At 39.5% G+C, this 15,363-nt stretch overlaps 1 protein-coding gene across 1 annotated transcript in view; it reads left to right on the top strand.

Annotated features, from left to right (window-relative positions):
- The first annotated feature begins 6,313 nt into the window (after positions 1–6,313).
- The window catches only part of VEGFD (vascular endothelial growth factor D), a 29,254-nt gene continuing 20,204 nt past the window's right edge, over positions 6,314–15,363 (top strand). The window contains exon 1 of the mRNA XM_061988564.1: positions 6,314–6,930. Coding sequence (XP_061844548.1) covers positions 6,841–6,930 — 90 coding nt within the window. The 5' untranslated portion in view covers positions 6,314–6,840. The remainder of the gene's footprint in view (positions 6,931–15,363) is intronic.

Raw genomic sequence — 15,363 nt, 5'->3', positions numbered from 1 at the left:
CTTGAATTGTATTGCTGTAGGACTCTACGGTACTGAATGAGAAAAAAAAAAGGAATTATTTAAAGTAAAATCTGTGTTGCTGCTCTTCCATATGGATATATCTTACACCTTGTTCTGACTGAAGAGGATTCATCAGCTGATGCTACCTTGTCCATTGCATTAGGACTACAGAAGAGTGTCCAGCAAGAGTAGGTAAGTTTCCTTAACTTGCTCAAAACATTACCAGAGACTGCAAGGAAAAGGATGGTGATATCATCTGCAGTCACAACATTCTCTTAAGAAACTCTAGGCTTGATGTGCATAATACAACAAATGTCTATTCAGTTACACAATGTGGTGCAAGTTGCACATACCCTTGAGTCCCAGGGTTATTTAGAAACAGTGCCACATATACAGGAGAAAATGAGAACCTATTATCATTTTCTTCTTTATATGCACTCATGAGTTTATCTGTTTTGCTTGCAATCTATTCTTGATTCATCAGTCTGGTTACTCACTGTGCTTTGCAGTTATACCTCCCTTTCTTACTGTGCAGTAGCAGAGGATGAAGTGTTAGAATGAATGTAGACATTGAACTTCTGACCTTGAATCCATCCTCTTGATATCTACTTCCCTCCTTGTCTTTGAGAGCTGTTTCAGTCATCTCACTCAAACAGGCAGTGATCCTCAGGTGTATTTGAACACCAGCCAGTCAGTGTTTCACAGTCAGTCTGGAGCCAAGGCCCTTGCTACAATAACAGGTGTGAAGGATGGCATCTGCTCCCTGGGCAGAGCTCCGCCTCTCCTGCCTCCTCTCTCTCCATCTTCTCCTCTCCCCTTTTTTCTCCCCTTTCTTCTCTTTAACCATGAGATCCCTTTGATCTGTCTGCTCAGCTTGCCTCACTTCTCTGTAGAAATAAGGGAGGACTTATAAAAGTCACAAGCAAAATAAAGGTTTGTGAATGCTATAACATGCCTCTGTAATTAAAGTTTGATTATCGTTCCAGTTGTGCCCTCATTAATGGTTATGTAAACACAGATGGATGTGAAGACAAGCAGACACAGAGCTCCCATTATTGTAGGCAAATATGAATTACAGGAATCCAGAGAGAGGTCTTGCTTAGTGGATCAGGGGTTGGTTAGGCTCCTCAGAAGTTGGAGTTACCCAAACTGACACAAAGCAAGCACTGAAACTGAAGAAACACCAATTTCTTCATACTTGGGCTAGCTAAAGCTGTCACTCAGCACAGTAACCATCCCCACAGTAGTTTTCCACCTTTCTAGACACAAAGTATTACAAAAGTGAACTAGAAAAGGGTAAGAAAGTAGCTGTGCTCTTCGTGAGAATGGGGCAGAGCCTTTGACAGAGCAATCCAAAGGTGTGTTCATCTCTCAAAAGATCAACCAAACATGTTTTCTTGTGATTTTTATCTGCCTTTTGCTGACAGTGCTCCTCCTTCCGCGTGCCGCTAACTGCACCTCCCCTCCTCTGAGCTGGGCGGCAGCGTGGCATGGGTGAGAACTGAACTGGTGGATATCGGGGTTTCATATTTGCTACAGCTAAGAGTATGCCTGCCCTTCAGCCAAGGGTGTGTTTGCAGCTTGTGGAGGCATTCCCTTGTGAACTTTCAGCTAAGTAGATTGAAGTATGGATAGCAGTTTAGCCACCACAGCCCTCAGCACAATAGAGGCACAGCACCCGTTTGGGTCATCCCACTTCTCAGGCAGGTTTGCTCAGGCAAGCTTTGCTGCAAATAGTCAATTAGGCTATCTAATTTTAGGGTGGCAAAAGTGTAAAGTTATGAGATGAAGCAGGGCTCTGACTGGCATCAGGGCTGGCTCTGGTGGTGGTTGTTTGGTACTGCCCCCATCCCATCGCTAGTTCAGCTTTGGCAGAGTCTCGTCATTCTCTGAATGTGAGACTCTGCAGTTTAGATTTTGCACATTTTTCTAAATTTTATCAATCCAATTTAACACTTAGTGTGATGTTTCAAGCATTCTGCTGTTTGAAAGAAACTTCTGATGCTAGTAGCTGTTATATTAAACATTATTTTAAAAAATATTTCTCATGTAGTAATTACTGGATAACTTATTTAATAATGAGCATTGAGTGACCTCCGATTGCCATATGATTCCTTTGTCATGAATGTCCTATTAAATCTGAGTTGCAACATTTGAGGTAAGTGACCCAATTTTTCTATGTAGTTTTCAAGAAAACAGAAGTCCCTCTGTGTGTAGATTACTTAGAGAGAATGTTCAGATCTGCTCAGAGAATCATTCTACACATACTTACTTAATGACCTTCACTGGGGAATTATGTTATTTCTCTGAACAATGCACCATGCTGAAACTTGAAATTGTGTGGAGTTCTCAAGTGTGAGGTATCTGGTGAAATAACACTTTATTTGAAGAAAAGGCAATGAACTGCCTTCACTGATCTTCAATTTTTACTTTGCAATCTGAGACTGATCAATTTAATTGGATTTTATTTAGGCCATATCCTCACAAATCTTCCATGATCTGAATAGTCTTACTGATTTATAGCTTACTCTTGTGTTAAAAGGCCTGAAATATCTTTCTTGTGTGTTTTCTTACATTTTTTCAAATGAAGATTTTTGTTTTTTGTTTAAGGTGTTTCCCTTTTAGTTTTGTCTGCCAGACACGGATACTAGTCTGGACCTATCTGTGGGTGTAAGTTATTTTCAGGTATCCCAAGGAATTTACTGTCTCACCTGAAAGAATTTCAGCTTGAAGGATATGAGTTGCCCATCATTGTCAAGAAATTCTCCTGTTCCTTGGGTGTGTATGCATGCAAGAAATGTGTGAGCTAAATACAGTGCTACTTTTTGAGTTCTAGTCATCTCTACCAGCCTTTTTTAACTTTATGTTCTGTGAAGGCCAAGTATAGAACCTCCCGTGCACCACAGTAAGCAGTTTTGGTAAATAAGCTACATATTCTACCTTAAAATATAGTGGAAAATACCAAGAAAGTCTGATTAATCTGTTCTTAGTAACATCTACAAAGTTCTGGGTCTTTCCTCTATTCTCTGGGAATCAGTGAATGGGGATTTCTGTGCGACGTATGTGAAAATATTGCTTTGGAATAAAGGCTCATATGCTTAAAATATTATTTAATAAAGCATACATAATGTTTGCAGATAAATAGATTTAAACTTCTTTTCAGCCATAGTGTTCATCCATTTGAGACATCAATGTTGGTGAGTGCTTGAAATAGATTTAACTAAACTTTTAAGCTCTTCTTACCAAGAGCTGACTCATTGCCATAATATTGCCATAATATGAATCTATCAGCTGCTCACTCAAATGGGATGTTTGAATGCTTGAAAATGTTGAACTGTTTGAATGTTTCAAATGTTGGAATTCTTGGCCTATTACACAGTATTTAGCCTTGTTGATGTCAGCGGAGCTGTTTATTCATGTAAAGAGTCATGTAAATTCTATTTAAGCACTTTTCTTGTACAGTGCTAGATTTGAAAAGAAATACAAATCTGAGCTATGCACAGAAGTGAGCAGGTGGTTCTACAATAGCAAACCAAGCTAAAACAAGCAACGAGAATGTAAATATTGTTAACTTGTGTTCATATGTTAAATGAAAACATAGGATACAGTCCTAGGAGGTGTCTGTTCAGATGGCAAGTCCATTCATTGTTGTTGCAGGCAGTCTGCAATATAATCTCAACATACTTCCGAGTTTTTATCTCTGACACAAAAGTATTTAAATTGTTCTCACTGCAGCACAGGCAGAAAAAAAACCATAAGAAAGTTGTGTGAGGAGCAGGGCTAAGATGGTGCTGGAAGGAGCATTGATTCATATCCTAAACTGTAAGAGAAAGACAAGAGCAAAAGGGAAAGGAATGGGGACAGTGATGCAGATGGTGAAAATGCTGTTTCCCAAAAATCCATCTTCAGAATTGCTCTGCCGTCCTATCAACTGATTACTCTGGCTTTTCATTTGCTTTCACTAACCAATTTGAGACAGATTTGAAGTCTTCTGACTCAGTTTTTCCTTTGCTCATCTTTATGCCTGAGAGAGACTAGGTATATTTTGTCTTTTGCATGCAGCATCTAAGATGCTCTTTCCATTCAGTTTCATTCAGTGGCTGAAGGATAGTTCAATCTTCCTGCCAAAAAGCCCACTGAAGCCAGAGGCTAGTGAAATTTTCTGATGAATGGTTTGCTTTAAGAAAGATGCAAGTTTGGTGTTTCGAAATGTATTTATCAGTCAAAACTGAATTTGGTAAGGAACAGTGATGAACTAAAACACACAAAATATCACCAAGGTGTTTCCCTCCAACACACAGCCTTGATTTTCTAGTGCTAGACTGCTAAGAGTCCCTTACGTATGGTTTGTGAGTCTCATAAGGTCAGAAGGCAATCACCACACCCTCACCATGAGGCTGAGGATGTGAAACTCCTTGGGTTTTAATTATTTTGCTTCTTGGTTTGGAGCACAGACCTGAGCTAAGCTCTTATTCTCAGAAACTTGTCTTCCTTGATGATTTGCATAACATACCATCACAAGGGCTTTTCACTCTCCTCACTAGAGTAGTTGTGATTTGTTTAAGCTGTTACTGAGCTGATGGGAGAAATTCCATAGCCAATATTTAAAAAACCCAGTGTTGCTCCTGGGCTTTCCCTTGCTTCTACCAACTTATGAAGTAGAGAGATGATGCCTGTGAGGACAGACGCAATCTCTCTGATGGCTGGAGGGAAGGTTTGCTCAAGGTGCTTAATCTGACTGGTGAAATTTTGAAACTTTTTGAACAGAGCAGCTCATCCCTGAACTGTGCTGGAGAGAAGCTGCAAAGTATCCCAGTTACCAGGCTTTAGTGAGTAAGGGCATGTATTGTATCTTGCCTGTTTTGTGAATCCAGGTCTGTGTTTCCAATAATGATCCCATAAATGAAAGGTTTTGAAGGCCAGGCACTCCCTCCAGTTGACTACATATCAGTAGAAAGTTATTATCTTCCAGTCCTAAGAGTATAGTGGTTATTTTTAGTTTGATCTCTTATGCTGAAGGAAGCGCATCAAGCTCAAGGCATATTTGTTTATTTTATCAGGCTTTCAGCTCCTGCAAGGAGATGGACATTAGTATCAGAATGGAAACAGAGGCATTAAGTGACATCAGGTGACCATCCGACATATTAAGTTAAAATGATGAATGAAATAGTTAAAGTATTTTAATGATAAACTACAGTGCAGACACAAAACCTCCCTTGCAGCATGAGGACTGTGAAATTGTGTGAATATTGCTAACAGCTTGGGTGCAGGGAAGGTAACAGGGGAAGAAGCAGGTACACAGAGAGAGAAGCTTTTTCAGACCTCATTCAAAGTGAAATTCTTGCTGTCCTTGAACGAACAAGTAAGATCTGAGTGGGAGAAACATCACAAAAAATGAGAAACATCACAAAACAAGTGGCAAAAGACAAAGCTGAAAAATAATACAGTTGCATGTATATTTGAAAACACAATGACTCAGTTTAACTGACAAAAGCTGGAAAGACTGGATTAAAATCGTTTTCTCTCCAATGTCCATTTGTGATGAATACTTACGAAGAAATTATGCAAGCTAATGACAGTTGCAGAAGCATGACTTGTATTTAGGAGAGCTCCCGCTTGGACATCAGAAGTAGGAAACCAGTGCTCTGAAATATTAGGTACGTGACTACTTTGTATTAACAACTGTAGTCTGATTCTGCAAACCTTAAGCTGTGCGAGTGTGGAACTACTCTCCTGAATACAATATTTAATAAGAATGCAGCAATATAGACTTAACATGCATAGTTATCAGAGCCCCTGACTAAATCTCCATTTTGATTTTAAACTGTGTAAATATAAAGAGAAAATGCACACACACCTTGGGGCAGAAATAATTATTGTTTTGCTGCAATAAAAAAAGATTTTTTTTTCTTTATATCTGCAACCTCATGAGCTTCCACTAAAAAAATCAAAGTCTTATTTGTTGTTAAAATCAGTTTTTAACTTTCTTTTTAAATATCTATGCCACATTAGATAGAACACATTAAAGACAGTCGGTCTTTCTCTTTTCCTTTCCCTCCCTCCCTCCCTCTCTCCCTCCCTCCCTCTCTTTTTTTTTTTTTTAAAGAAGTAACTTAAAATATGTGTGCTGTGTAAGAACGTGTGCTGAAGTTTCATGTTTCAGGTAATCTTCTTTAAAATAATGGGAGTCTAGATTGCATCAGTTAGTTTAAAAACTGCTATGCTATTGGTAGGGACAAAATGGGATTAGAGCCAAAATTTGCCTGTGTTACTGCCAAAGTCTGTATCAGATTTAAGGCACATGCTTCTGCAAGCTTCTATGAAGGCTGTGAAAAAAGTTTTAATACAGAGTTGGATTACAGCTCTCGAGCTCAAAACATTGGCCATTACACTACCTTCTTAAAAGCCTTCTGTAACACAGAGCACAGAATAGAGCAGATTTCTTACATTTTCTGGACCATAGATGAATTTTGAATGACTCTTTGTATCTCGATGGAAGATATATTAACTTTATTAACTGGAATCTATAACTGATCACTTGTGAGTGTGTGTATGTGTATACATACAGATATATATCTATTTAAATCCTTATCATGATTTTCTTTCAAGTGTATCTAAAATTTGCTCTAAGAAATTACATTCCTAGATGAACTTACAATTGTTTTGAGCTGTAAAGAGACAGATATTTACTCTCAGATGTTGGAATCCTTTGTGAGTTTGTAAGAGAAATTTTGGAAGCTTTTCTTTTCTGTGCTGGTGATAGAGAAATGCATTTCAAAACAGATATCTCCAGCTGTATGACGACAACTGCATAGTAACCTGTGGATTTTAAACATCAGAATGTACAAACCGTGGGCAACTGTGAATATTTTGATAGTTTCATTTCTACATCTGCTGCAGGGATCTGACTATGAGAATGGATCTGTGAAGGTAGGTGACCTTTATTTACCATAATTCTTAATAATCTAAATAGCCAGAATATATACATTAAATGCACAAGGTGGTGGTCTTCTTTGCTCTTTTCATGATTGAGGTTTGGGTTTTTTTTTTATGATGGTTTAGTTGCACTGATATTTAGCAGTTACAGAGGAAAGCGAATCTATAAAGAAGTCAAATCCATATTCGCTGTTTAATATTTTATGTCCTTTTACTAGTTATTATTAAGTACTTGTACACTTTGTTCTGAAGTTACACTTCTAGTAAAAACACATTTACATTACTTGTTAAATACAGTTTTTTTCTTCAGGGATTTATAATTGCAGGAATTAGTATCTCTAAAAACACATGTTCAGCAGTTGTAGAAATCAGAGAAATGCATCTCTTTTATTAGGAAATGTCACCCAGGATTTTAAACTAAGCAGCATCTAGTAATAATAGTAAAGCAGATTGGCTTGGAATTAAGCTTTCTCCTGAACATAATACGTGCAACAAAATTTAAGCTGAAGCCTCACCTTGAGAATAGGAATTTTCAGGTCTGACTTCCTGAGACAATGTGAGAACATCCAGGATAATCATTCAGAAAAAATGGAACAAAAACTGGAATATGCTTCTACATATGCAGTGTGTCCAAAAATTACTAATTTGGTGTGTGGTCCAGAACCAATTATTTGTTTTTCACTAACAGAGCAAAACAAGCTAATATTTTTGTTTTCACTTCAGAAAACCTCCCACTTGCAAGAGATGACCACACACTACTTTGTGAACTACCCTGCATACTGATCTGTGTTTTAGAAAAGAAATGCTGTTATGTGTGTAATTGCAGACTGCTGTGGCCAGCACAACAAGTTAGCAGTGGTGAGCGATGTCTGCCTCAGGATGACTAATGACTAACCCCTTTGTCTGCTCACCATTCACAAGCTTTTAATTTACAACCTCAGCAATCACTTCTTTGAAGGCATTAGGACCAGAGTAATCAGTCTTGTATACATTACCTTTATGCACTGCATGACAAATCACTGGTTTCCTACATGTAGGAATTACCTTATTGAAACTAGAAAGTGCTTTCTAATGTAGAATACTAATCATTGTATAATTGGCAGTGATGATAACTCTGTCCTCATGTCCTCTGGCTCTTTCTGTGTAGACATAGGTTTTGATTAATTTTCTTTTAATGTTTTACATAGTATGTTAGACTTTTGAGTTGTTTTAGCATGTATGACTTGTGGACTTTCGGTTGTGGAAGTGTGTATGTGGATATATCCCACAAAAAGTCCTTCATGTTACAGTGGTTAATGTTACACAGTGTTATTCCTGTTCTTACTGATTGCACCTCAAATTGAATTTGCAGAACATAGAAATGATGCATTGTATTTGCACACCATACCTTTTTTTTTTTTTTTCGCAAGATCTTTAAGGTCAATGGCAGTATTGCCTGGATAAAAACCACAAGGTCAGGATGCAGGTAATACAAAACTAGTGAGACCCAAGAAGGGTTAACCACCACCAAGCTGCTCTTCCTCCCTTTTCGCCTTTATATGAGTTCAAGTAGCTGAGCTCTATCCAGTACACTTGAAGTTTTAAACCTGTTAGAGGTTTAAACCATCAGATGGTGTCAGTGTGGTGTCATGTGATGGAGTTTTCAGGGGGATAAGGGTTTAAACACTCTCTTATCCCCCTTCCACACATATCCTACTTAGTGCTGTGAACGTTAAAATCTTATTCACAAGCTACCTCTTCAGCAAATATCTGTGTTGTGCTTGGCTTTTCTCAACCCTTCAGAAACACCATCTTCTTTCGGGTACAGGAACCCATTTTCCCCCTATGTGCACACCAAGACTAGTTGTCCCCTGTCCATCAGGACCAGCTCCTCCTTCCTATCTTCATTCCTGACCAGTTCCAGTCCCAATGTTCAGCGCATATTCCTTCACCTCCAGGGCTCAGGGTCTTGGTTTCCTCACTGATGTCTCATTTGTACTCTCTTGTGTCCTATGCTCCTTCCCACTTGCTTCCTCCTGGGCGGGAATGTCCTGCTTCTCTCTCAGAACCTCAGAATGTCTGTTCAAGTTCCTCAGAGACAGCCCTACCGGACTCTTGTTTTCCAGTCATATCTAACCATAGTCCCCCTTCCTTACTCTATCTCTAGCTTCTCACTTTATCCCTGTGATCAAGACTTCCCAGCTTTCCTTTTCCTGATCCCATTTTTTTGTTCTGGTCTTCTCAGATGCTGTCAGCTCCCACAGCCAGGTCTCACCCTCTTCCATCAGCTTTCATTTCCTTCTTCTTTCACAGCCAAATCTAGCAGCTTCCCTTCCCTGGTTGCTTGACTGATGTGGCCTAAGACAGAGGAAGGGGAGATCTTCCGCCCTCGGATGCATGGGCTGGGCCTGTGATGGCCTGTACCCATGTCCTGCTGTGCTCCTCGAATGGCACAAGGTTGGCATAGGCCCCATGTGCTGAGTGCCTGTAGCTGCTAAACCCAGGCAGGTCTCTGTTGTTGCTCTTGGAGGTTTTTACATTTGGATGGAGTTTTGCAGAGATAGAAGTAGACATATCTGGACCAAAAAAGGGTTCCTCAGGTGTCAAAACTTCACATCTGTGATCCACAGCAGGGAAACACCAGACATTTGCAAAGACGAGATTGCCAGAAATATTTTACATGGATAAAGGAGTTTCATCCTCAACTGTGCTCAAACCATTTTGACAGAGAAAGTAAAAAAGATAATTAAAATCCTTTTGAGGCAGACATCTGGAATGGAAACTTTCAGCCTGGACATCTAACGTCTGGCAGTGTTATAAACAACTGGAAAAGAGTCTTATGATGAGAAGTGGTGGGCATGCTCAGACTGGGAGAGCATAGCCACGCAGGTGTCAGGCAGGGCTTCTGAACTCATGTCAAAGGCTGGCAGCAAGCCTCCTGCCTCATATACTGGCTTCTTGGTTTAGGATGCCAGCCTGACATACTATGTCCTCATTGAACATGGGTTTTCTGAAGACTGAGCATTGTCTTTTTTTTAAAATTTATTTAACATCAGGAAATCCTTTAAAAATTCCTTACAGAAGTTTTGTCCTGACAGTCTCTTACATTTTGGAATCCCTCAGCTAGGGAACCGCAAAGTTAGCTCTTTTCCTGCCTCTCCCCCACACATTTTTCCTCTCCTAGAGCAATGACAGACACAGGCTACTTTTTCCAGAATTTTAAAATTAGATGCAAAGACCTATGTCCTATATTCCTCAGAATGGAGGCAATTTTTTTTGCCAAGAAAAGCCAATGATCTGTCAGAGCTGCTTTTGCCTTCCAAATTGCCTCTCTGATGAGGCTTCAAGGTCTCGATCTCCAAGAATTTGTCTCATTACTCCCTGCCCTATTCTGCCCTTTACATTATTAACGAAGTGTTAAAGGAGAGAAACGGACAACTGGTAATGTGCAAGTCATAACAGACTCACAGCCTTTTCTTTTGATAGAGGTCTTCTCCCCACGGTGAACCCTCTTTTGATTCATTAAAGAGAAACCCACAGTAGATAGGCACAAAGAGTATGATTGAAGTGGAAAACTGCTTTGTGATCAGAAGACTAAAGGGTTAGATATGTGTAGCCCAGGAGGTAAACATGGCTGTTCTCTGTTACATGCACACTTTTTACACAACTAAACCTTTTTTACTTCTGCATTAAACATTGATACAGCCCCAAGTGGTCATTTTTGACCTAACAGACCTTCTTAGATTCAACAGTTTCTTATTGCCACTGTGAGGTGGACAGAGGCAGAAGCCACTTTCCAAACACAGCTGGTACATAGTCCACTGAAACAGCACTTATCCATGATCTGCAGGTTTTTGACCACCTAAGTGGAAAATGCCCTGCCCTTGGGAAGGCATGGAAATGCTGGAGAGCCATCACACTATGAGCAGAAGGAATCCGGAAGAGCTTTGCATCTATCCCTTCCTAGAGACAGCTGTAGTCTGTCTGTCTGTCTGTTTGTAAAACAAAAACAGAGCTCTGAAAAGAAACTTGAGCAGCAGAAATGAACATAAGATCTTGTCTCTACAATTACCATTGACATTGGTTTTCAAATCAATCTCTAATAACTGCTTACAAATGTTGCTCAGTTTCTAGACAAGAAAGATTCAAACAGATCTTATATCTCATGGGTTACCTCATTCAAAGGCACCTTCTGAAAGTATATAAAACTGCTGAACAGCTAGAAAAACTCTATGGGTTGTTGGAAATATTTTCTCTGTTTAAACTAGGCTTTACATCCTCATATCCATCTTCCTTTCAAATTTAGTAAACCCTTTTAAATAAAGATTATGAAACTGTATAATTCAGAAGTATTTTATTGTCCCAACTTTGCCACTGCTGCTTTTGATTCACTGTGATTACCATCTCTGATAGGCATGATAAGCCAAAAACATGTGAAAATGTACTTGCTGCACCCCTGCAGAATCGATTGTTTGTGCTTTTCCTTCAGGACTGGGAAGCTATCAGGGAGGTTGTGTGGAAGCCAGTTTGTTCTGACTTATCTCCTACTGTCTTGACAAGGTACAGTGAAGGATAAGAGAACAATTCTTTTGCCACATGGCAATGTTCTCAGCTCTTATCAATTTGGAAAGGAAACTACTAACACATTGCTACTTTAATATACTGCTACTTTTGTAGTTAGAACTACAAGAACAGTTCTCACTTGTGAGAAATAGCAAAAAAAAATACCTCCCAGCTGCTAATCCAATCCAGTCCATCTCAGCTAGGACTGCAATGTATGAGGATAGAGCAGAGCCCTGAAAAAATATGTTAGGCTTTTTAGAATAATCAGATGCAGCATTTGAAAAATTAATTCTAATAGTCAGAAATGAAGATGGTGTTAATTAAACTTTTACATTGGTCATGGCTCACATCTGAAATTCTGAAAGCAAGGGGAGGCAGGAAGGCAGGTTCAGAGGGCAGTAGAGCAACTTTTTATTAATTTGTGATCACAAGGTAACCAAACTAAGCAATCAGCTCAGTCTCAGCAAGTGTTACTTGTCTCTCTTTTCTGCTGCCTACCTGTGCTTTCTCCCTCACAGGTATTTGCATTGTTTCTAACCACTCATGTGGTAGTATTGATGCAGGCTCCCATGGGGGCTCATACAGAGCAATAATCTGCTTGAAAATGGGAAAAAAAAGCTGGTGCAAACTCTGACTTGTGAGATCTCTGATGTTGTGTTTGGAAATTTTGTTCTGATTAATACCATCCCTACTCCAGACTCGATCTGAGTAAGGTTATCTGTCTCTTATCTCCTGTGGACACTATATTGGTATTTGGGAAAAATAAATCAAGTACAATGGTTGCATGTGATGTTTCTTTTAGACCTTTCTCTCATCCACTGCTGTTTCTCAGTCTTGTCATTGAGATGTAGTTCCAAAATAACTGTAGTGCTCTGCTTTCCTGGGGGAAAAATTACCTGAGATACTTTGCTGCAGGAAAGTATATCTGATATGACGGCTTTCCTACGGGAACTCTTCTCCTTAGGAATTCTTTATTCCTCCCAATATATAACAGTCTCTTATCTGCTTCTCTGCCTGCTTCCTATCTCCCCAGTATGTTTTGCAAATCTTCATAACTCTTGTTGGGATTTGAGGAATGGAGAAAAAATGCTATCTGCCACCACTACAGCTGCAGAGACACCATTTGCCCATTGAAAGACCAAGCAGAATTTTCTCTTTCTTTGCTATCCTTGTGAGAGAGCTATATATGGGTCTTTGTATCAATGAATAGCAGAACAAAAAATGTGACTTAAAGTGTGCGACCACTTAGCTAGTGGTATATCACTATTGAGGGTCCCTGCAACTTCAGCAGAGTCATACCGAGTACCACAGGCATGCAGTTGAACACATGGAATTTGGCAATCCAATGTGGGCATCACAGTAGTTTGGAAAGGGATGACTGCTCCCCTTATTATCAAGGTGTCAGGATGACTTTGTCTGAGACATGCTCTCAGATGGGAAACATGCTAAGTTAGTTTTTGAGAGTTCGTTGTCATGGACTGCAGCGTGGTCACTGTTTCCATGCAGTTGAGGGGGGAAATTCTATTTGAGTCAGGGTGAATTGCAGAAAAAGTTGTGCCATATTACTGTATCGTATGTCACATTGCATGTAGAGAATGTGCCATACAAACAGGCAAAACTTCACTTTAATTAGTTATGTGACTAAGAAACCATGTTAGGATACTTTCCTGAACTGCTAGAGAAATATTACTTAAGAAAAACTACAATTCCAGGAAAATGTGTGCATGTGATTGGGGTAACATAAGTTCATTTGGTATTGGCAATGACTTTGCTTTGTGAAGTGACATTTTGAAACCCAGCCATCCAATTGGCTAGTTGAACTTCCAAAACATTTATTCAAGTGTCTTGGGGCAAACCCAGAAACCAACGAAAGCACTAACTGAAGGAACCCTCATCACATTAAATAATATTTTCAAGATTAAAAGAATATACAGTCATCTGATTTCATTCAGTTGTCTGTTACTGAACCACTCCAAAATCAGTCTAAACCCCAGTGACTTCCAAAGAATGGACAAATATAAAAAGAAATTGTAAACACAATATGCTATTTTTGATGTGTATACTCTGCCACAGTGCTAGACAAGCACCTAACATTGCATATGATGAAGTAAGTACTATGTAATGTTTCTAGCTCTTCCCTGTACTGGCATCATGGCTGCCTGAACATATGGCAGCAATGCAAGATGATATGAACAAGGATACAAGCAGAGGCTCAGGAAATGTGCTGTTAAGACTTGCCAAGCCATCACTAGCATTCAGGATATATCAAAGAGTTACTGCTCTGGACATTTATGATAATCCATCTGTGTTCTTTCACTGACTAATTAAATATATTTTACATGATCAGAGGGACCTAAAGGTAAACTCTCAATGGAGACGACTCTGCTTGAGCACGAAATAAACCTCCATATCATAGCAGACCTACTCTTTTCTTTCATCTGTCCATCTGGCTTTTCTATCACTGACAACAAAATGGTGTGCAGTGAATGTTGTTACCTTCAAAATTACAATTCAGCTGCTGTAAGAATATTTCCCATGAAAGCCAAAAGACCTGGCTGTATGAAGAAGTATATGTTTAATGAGAGCTGTAGTTGATTCCCGGAATGATTACTGTCTGGAAAAATGACTCCCTCATTTAGGTGTAAAGATCTAGCTGGCTAAAAGAATCTAGTTGTGGGAGGTATTTTGATAAAATACTATCAGTCTCTGTTTGGGACATGAAAATGAATATGAGATATTCTAAGATTTATGCTTTCACAAAATCACATACAATTCTGATGTTTTCAGTTCTTTGCTCTGAATATTGTTTTCCATTCAAACCAAGAATGCAGCAACCAAAACGTCTCATCTCTGAGGATTTTCATAATGTAGAGCATGCTACTAAAGTGCAAGAAGTCTGATTTGTTTGCTGTAGCACCACAAAAGATCTATTCTAGTTCAAAAGGCCATTCAAAATACAAAACAGCTGTTCTCTTGAAGCTGTAGGCTAGCTAATATGATTTACTTGTGAAAACATCATCTTCAGCTAAAGTAGAAGCTGTTTTATCACCACCTTGATCACTAAGTTTAGGAAACGGGTAATTAAGGCTCCTGTCTTCACTGGAAGTTAGGCTGGAGTCCAAGGAGACAGACTTACAAGGAGGGAAATCTGGAGGGAACTTTTTAACACACTGAACATCAGAGCTGGAGCAGTCTAGAAGTTTCTCCTCCACTTTTGGGTCTCAGTCAGGTGATGTACTGGTGAGGTTTTAGCAAAGCGGTCCTCAAACATCACATCTGTATCAATGAGAAATGTGACAGTCTCAGACAAATACCTCCCTGTCAGCCACTTTCCCCCTTATACAACACCTGGTCACATTATTAGTTTTATCATTTTAGATTCCTCCCAAACCCACAAGTAACCTATCTGTCAGTCTTTCTTTCTGTGCCTTGGCAATTCTCCACTGTTTTTCTTATAGGATAGACCTCTGTGCAGTTTCTCTTTCAGCAGCCATGACACATGCAACTACAGGATGAAGTGATGTTATCACACAGTCACCTTTTCCTGAGAAGATGCACGGCCAAGGCTAACACTTTAACTCTTGTGGCAGACAGGCAAGGGGTTTCATTCACCCTGGCTGTGGGTGGTGTAAGCAAAAGGTTTTTTCCCATGCCTGCTCTTCAGTTCTTGACTTTTTTTCAAGATGAGCAGACATTGATGATGGTAAAGGGGTCACTTTCAGGCTTTCTACTCAGAGTACCATTTCCTCCTCCTCAGGCATAGCAGTAGTAGCTGTTTGGACATTATAGCCAGGTGATACATATTTGACACATGTATTTTTGCTGGTGAGAGTTACGCAGAGTCTCTCTTCAATACAATTGTGGAAAATGCTGTAGTAGTGGGCA

The sequence above is a fragment of the Colius striatus genome, chromosome 1 (genome assembly GCF_028858725.1).
Source record: "Colius striatus isolate bColStr4 chromosome 1, bColStr4.1.hap1, whole genome shotgun sequence".
Taxonomy (NCBI): Eukaryota; Metazoa; Chordata; class Aves; order Coliiformes; family Coliidae; genus Colius; species Colius striatus.
This window is presented reverse-complemented; position numbering and strand designations above follow the sequence as displayed.